Source organism: Seriola lalandi, unplaced genomic scaffold (genome assembly GCF_002814215.2).
Source record: "Seriola lalandi dorsalis isolate HSWRI2012SDOR001 ecotype SW California unplaced genomic scaffold, Sedor1 jcf7180002054970, whole genome shotgun sequence".
Taxonomy (NCBI): Eukaryota; Metazoa; Chordata; class Actinopteri; order Carangiformes; family Carangidae; genus Seriola; species Seriola lalandi.
In genome coordinates this window covers 168,265-173,366 of record NW_019525521.1, presented here as the reverse complement: position 1 = coordinate 173,366, position 5,102 = coordinate 168,265, and the positions used below count along the sequence as shown (strand labels likewise).

Below are 5,102 nucleotides of genomic sequence, written 5' to 3'. Positions count from 1 at the left end.
CAACACTTCAAATAAAACACAGAAGAAGAAGAAACATGGAGCTTTAAATGAATCTGCACTTGTATATTAATACATAGAAAAGGTTTTTATATTTCATACACATAGTTTTTTTCTGTATTCGTCATAACGCTCCACAGACCAGTGGGATCTGATTATTGATTGTGTGGATTTAATAACTGGCTGTGTGGACTGAACACATGGTAAACACCAGTTTCCTCTGTGCAGGTTCAGGACTCCTCCCACACAGGTGTAGAATCAGGACCGTCCAACTACATGTATGTAGTCTCTCTGAGGACACGGGTCCGTCTGTGTCACACGTTTCAAATCAAACTGCAGAGACAAACACATGATGGTGTCCTGAGGTGATGAACGCCATGAAGGAAAGCAGCTTAGTTCAAGTTTATAGATGATTGATTTTTTAATCAAAAACAGATTGGGAACAGCTGACCAGATGATGAAGATGATGAGGATGATGAAGATGAAGAAGACAACTCAATCCTAATGTGTAAAAACTTTCTACTAAAGGAAGAGAGTCTGTTTGTCACAGCTTCAGTCGATAATGTCTCAGTCACATCTTCTCCTCATTCTTTTCCTCTTGAAGGTGTGTGTGTGTGTGTGTGTGTGTGTGTGTGTGTGTGTGTGTGTGTGTGGGCAGGTCTATAAATGTGTGTGTTTGACACAGTGAGAGCAGACAACAGAAAAAGCCGAGCTGCAGCCCGAGTCCCTCGACTCCTCACTGTAATTACTCTCAGTATTTAGAGCTGAGAGCTTAATTAGAGGAAGGTGATATTTCTGTGTTCAGACTGAGATTACACCTGTCGGACCAGACGGGAGTCGCTCCGACACGTTCAGGACACCCCGAGTCCGCCATCAAAGATATTAGTAGAAATACATGTCACACAATGTCAACGCTTAAACCATAAATTGTAATGTCTACCGACAGTCTACATGTGAGGCGTTTAGGGGACATCAGTAAATTGTAGCATCTACAGACAGTCTACATGTGAGGCGTTTAGGGGACATCAGTAAATTGTAGCATCTACAGACAGTCTACATGTGAGGCGTTTAGGAAATATCTGTAAACTGTAACACTTACCCATAGTCTGCATGCGAGGCGTTGAGGGGTCATCGGTAAATTGTAATGTCTACGGACAGTATGAATGTGGGGCATTTAGGGGACATTAGTAAATTGTAGCGACAGTCTGCAGTGGGGGGGGCTCTGGATTTTAACGGGCTTATTTGTCTGCGCCCCCCCACCCCCCACCCCACCTCAGCAGTCAGTATTAATGCAGAGAATGACATATCTATTGAAGGCTGTGACATCAGCTGCAGGACGTCAACACGCTGTGTGGCGTTCAGGACAGTCTGTATAAACTATGAAGACACATACATGGTGCTGAGCTTCGTGGACAGAGAGTGAAGTCTTACTGTAGAGTGGTCATCTCAGTCAGAGACGGCTGCGTGGCTTTCAGGTAGCTGGCCCGGCGCGCCTGGATCTTGGGGGAGGGTTTGGGACTCCCGTCGGAGTCTCCGCTGTCGTCCTCCGCCATGGCTTTGACGTAGCTGCCGCTCCTCATCCTCCGACAGGGGATGTCGTCCTCCTTCCCCAGAGGAGAGAAGCCGCTCCACTCATCCTGAGGAACCTGGTGACCCGGCAGAGAGGACAGAGACACGGCGTCAGGAGGATCCACGCCGCTGCTGTCTGAGTCCCAGCCACCAAACTGGCTTCCTACACTGTCCTGCCGGTACATGGAGGCCGTAACACACAGCGGACATGCAGCACAACACCAACACAACGTCTAGCTCCACAAACACAGACTGGACTTAAACTGAATGCTGGTATTTCTCTTCACCATCACTCTCTCTCTCTCACACACACTTCCACTCACACTGCTGAGGGACAGTGTCGGCTAATTAGCATGGAGCAGGATGTGTTCGGCTCTGAGATTTCTCTCTGGCTAATTCACACATCTGCTCTCCAGGAGTCAGCTCAGTTCACCAGCGCACAGGAGAGCGTGTGTGTGTGTGTGTGTGTGTGTGCGTGTGTGTGTGTGTGCTTTGTAATGTGGTGTAAGATGTTCTACTGAGAGTAACTGCACGAGCACATGAACAAATCCACGTAAAGATAAAGCAGCTTTCACAGTTTTCAGAAGAGACTTAAAAAGCCCGTTCACCCGAATAAAAAAAAAAAAAAAAATGCAAAATGAAAACTCAAATTAAAAGTCAGATATCTTTGATTAAATGAGTCCAGGTTCTGTCTCTTCTTCGGGACAGTGGCAGTGAAAAACAAAGACTTCCAAAAACTGTAGCTGCAGCTGAGTTTCTCAAAAGGCCCCTGAAGTTTTCTGAGTGATCCAATAAAAATAAAGCAGATTTCAGGTAAAAACACTCAGAGAAGCCAAATCCTGCAAGGTTTGGATGGTGGGTCCAGGTGGGCGGGGCTTGGTGACTGCTTTGTTGTGACATCACAAAGTTCCAGAAGTCCTGACGGCTGGTTTTAAGGCTCAGTTTCTGAATACAGGCTGTGTGCATTTCTCTGTGGACTGAGGCTTTGATACTTTCACAGTATTAATATAGAAGCTAGAGCTGATCTATAATCACACTACACATGGACACAGACCTTTACACTGGATCCACACCTGGATTCAGTCACAGCCATTATTAATGTTATTAGTGTCACCTGTGTGTGATGAGCCAAATGTCAGAGAGAGTCTAGATCCCTTCATCCACTTCTCTGAGTCACTGAATCATAGGAATGAGTCCAGATCCAGATCCGGACTCAGGCTCCTGAATCCTTACAGTCAACAACAGAGTGTTAAACTGTGATGTCAGGATCTGCATCTTATACATGCAGGCTGCTCCAGCTCATTATCCTAATTAGCCACACCTTGTGAGCCTGCTCGCCCAGCTGGAGTGACTCCAGTCAAACCGGTGAGTGTTTCCTGCCTCAGACTGGAGGCCAGAGACTCTCTGACAGACAATAACAGAGACAGACAGCAGGAGAGCTGCACCACTACTCTGACTAATTACATGTGAATCACTGAGGGAACAGATCTGCTGGGATAAATGTCTCTCGCTGTGTGTGTGTGTGTGTGTGTGCGTGTGTGTGTGTGTGCGTGCGTGTGTGACGTCAAAGAGACACAAATGAGCAGTTTGGCTATAAAAAGCGAATGCGGGGAAAGGACCAGCTGCAGCAGCATCAGCAGCGGCTCTCACCCACGCACAGGCCTCACTTCCACTGCAGCTCCACACTCACGGTGCTGTAGCTGAGGAGCGGTGGAGCGGTGGGGCAGTGGAGCGGTGGGGCAGTGGAGCGGTGGGGCAGTGGGGCAGTGGAGCGGTGGGGCGGTTCAGTCCATCGTCAGGCCGAGGCCGTGTGTCCGAGACGTATAAAAAAACAATAATCTTTAAGAAGCGAGCGTCTGTGCGTGCGACACTCACGGTGTCTCAGTGTGAGTACAGTAGATCTGCACGCAGCATCCACCGTGTGTTTCATATCACGGCCTGTACATTGTTTCCGTGGCAACACTTGGCTGTTTTGAAGGCTTCAGGCGGCAGCGTTAGAAATAACAGGTACTGTGTGTGTGCTGCCGAGATGCTGAAGATAAGAAGAGAATGATTTGCAGATTGAGTGGGGGGAGAAAGTTTCTGTGAAAGCGCTTCACTGCTGTTTCCACCTCCACCCTCCGTCTGATCAGCTGTTCAAACGTCACTCAACGTGTCCTCACTGTTCTCTCCGTGTCCACATCATGATCACCATGGTTACCTCATCTTAACTGTAAGCAAACCTTAAAGACTGTAAAACCTCTACACAGCCATCACCGTGGCAACAAACGAAAGTGATGAGATGTTACACGATAAAACCCAGTGAGGTCCATCTACAGCTACAGAGAATCAGCTGACGGGTGGGGGGGGGGGGGGGGGGGGGGGCAGCGCTGCTCCACGGCACAGGAAGAACAGAAGAGAAAAGAAACTAAAAAAGTAAACAAAGAAAAGAACAGAGAGGAAAAGAAAAGAAGGAATAGTTTTACTCAGCTCGTCTCTTACCTCCAGTCTGACTGACAGATCAGAGATCAGCTCTCAGGTCTGTTTCTGTCCTGACTTGTTGGTTTGTGAACGTGCTGCTGTGTGTGACTTTAGCAGCACCCCTTCACAATAAGACTCCCCTTATTAAGGCTTTATAAATGGTTTATAATCAGGTCATTAATTCAGTTGTTAACACTTTATAAATCTTAAATAAACATTCATAAACAAGTTATAACAGTTTTCATTCATTGATGCAGGTTCACTATTTGACAGGATCAAGTTAATGCTTATTACTCATTAATCGTACTAATGAGATACTGTCATTTATAACTGGTAAAAGGAGCTTTATTGTAAAGTGTAAAACACATCATCATTTACTAATATGCCAAACTTTCTGACGCTGGTTCTCTGCAGCAGGTACAACGAGATGAGGCTGAGCAGTAAAGATACATGTGGGCTCACTATTTGGCAAGCAGCAGGTCACCATAACCGGTTATGAATGATTTATAAAATGTCAACAAGCTAATCAACAAACTAGTTATAAACCATTGATAAATCCTTTATACGTGGGAGTCTTATTGTGAAGTGGAACCCCACTTCCTGTCAGATTCAGGACTTGACTTCAGTACTGGTGAATAAACGTGTGTGTGACGGCTGAGGACACACAGACGCACCGTCTCCTGCCCACACAGGTCCACTCCTGAAACACACCGCACTTCCCATGATCCCATTTGTGCCTCTCATGTGGCCTATTACGTTACCACGGTAACCACCACTTTCTCTCAAAGATCATTAACTGGCTTAAAAAAAAATCTGTTTTGTGGTTGGGTGGACGAAGAGTCGGAGCTGATGTTTCCTCCTGGACCTGAACTGCTGAGCTTCCAGATGTTGTTCACTGTGGAACATCTGTGCATACGAACTCTCAGACCTCTTCACCCGACTCCACATTATCCCGACAGTGTCAAGGCAACAGGTGAACTGTATGTTGTCATATGTGTGCTGTATAAAAGAGTCCCTAACACACACACACACACACACACACACACACACACACACACACACACACAGTACAGACA

At 46.6% G+C, this 5,102-nt stretch overlaps 1 protein-coding gene across 1 annotated transcript in view; it reads right to left on the bottom strand.

Moving 5' to 3' along the window:
- LOC111646399 (disks large-associated protein 1-like) overlaps positions 1–5,102 on the bottom strand; it is a 45,917-nt gene that overhangs the window by 35,381 nt on the left and 5,434 nt on the right. Inside the window, exon 2 of the mRNA XM_023395873.2 lies at positions 1,429–1,643. Coding sequence (XP_023251641.1) covers positions 1,429–1,643 — 215 coding nt within the window. The remainder of the gene's footprint in view (positions 1–1,428; positions 1,644–5,102) is intronic.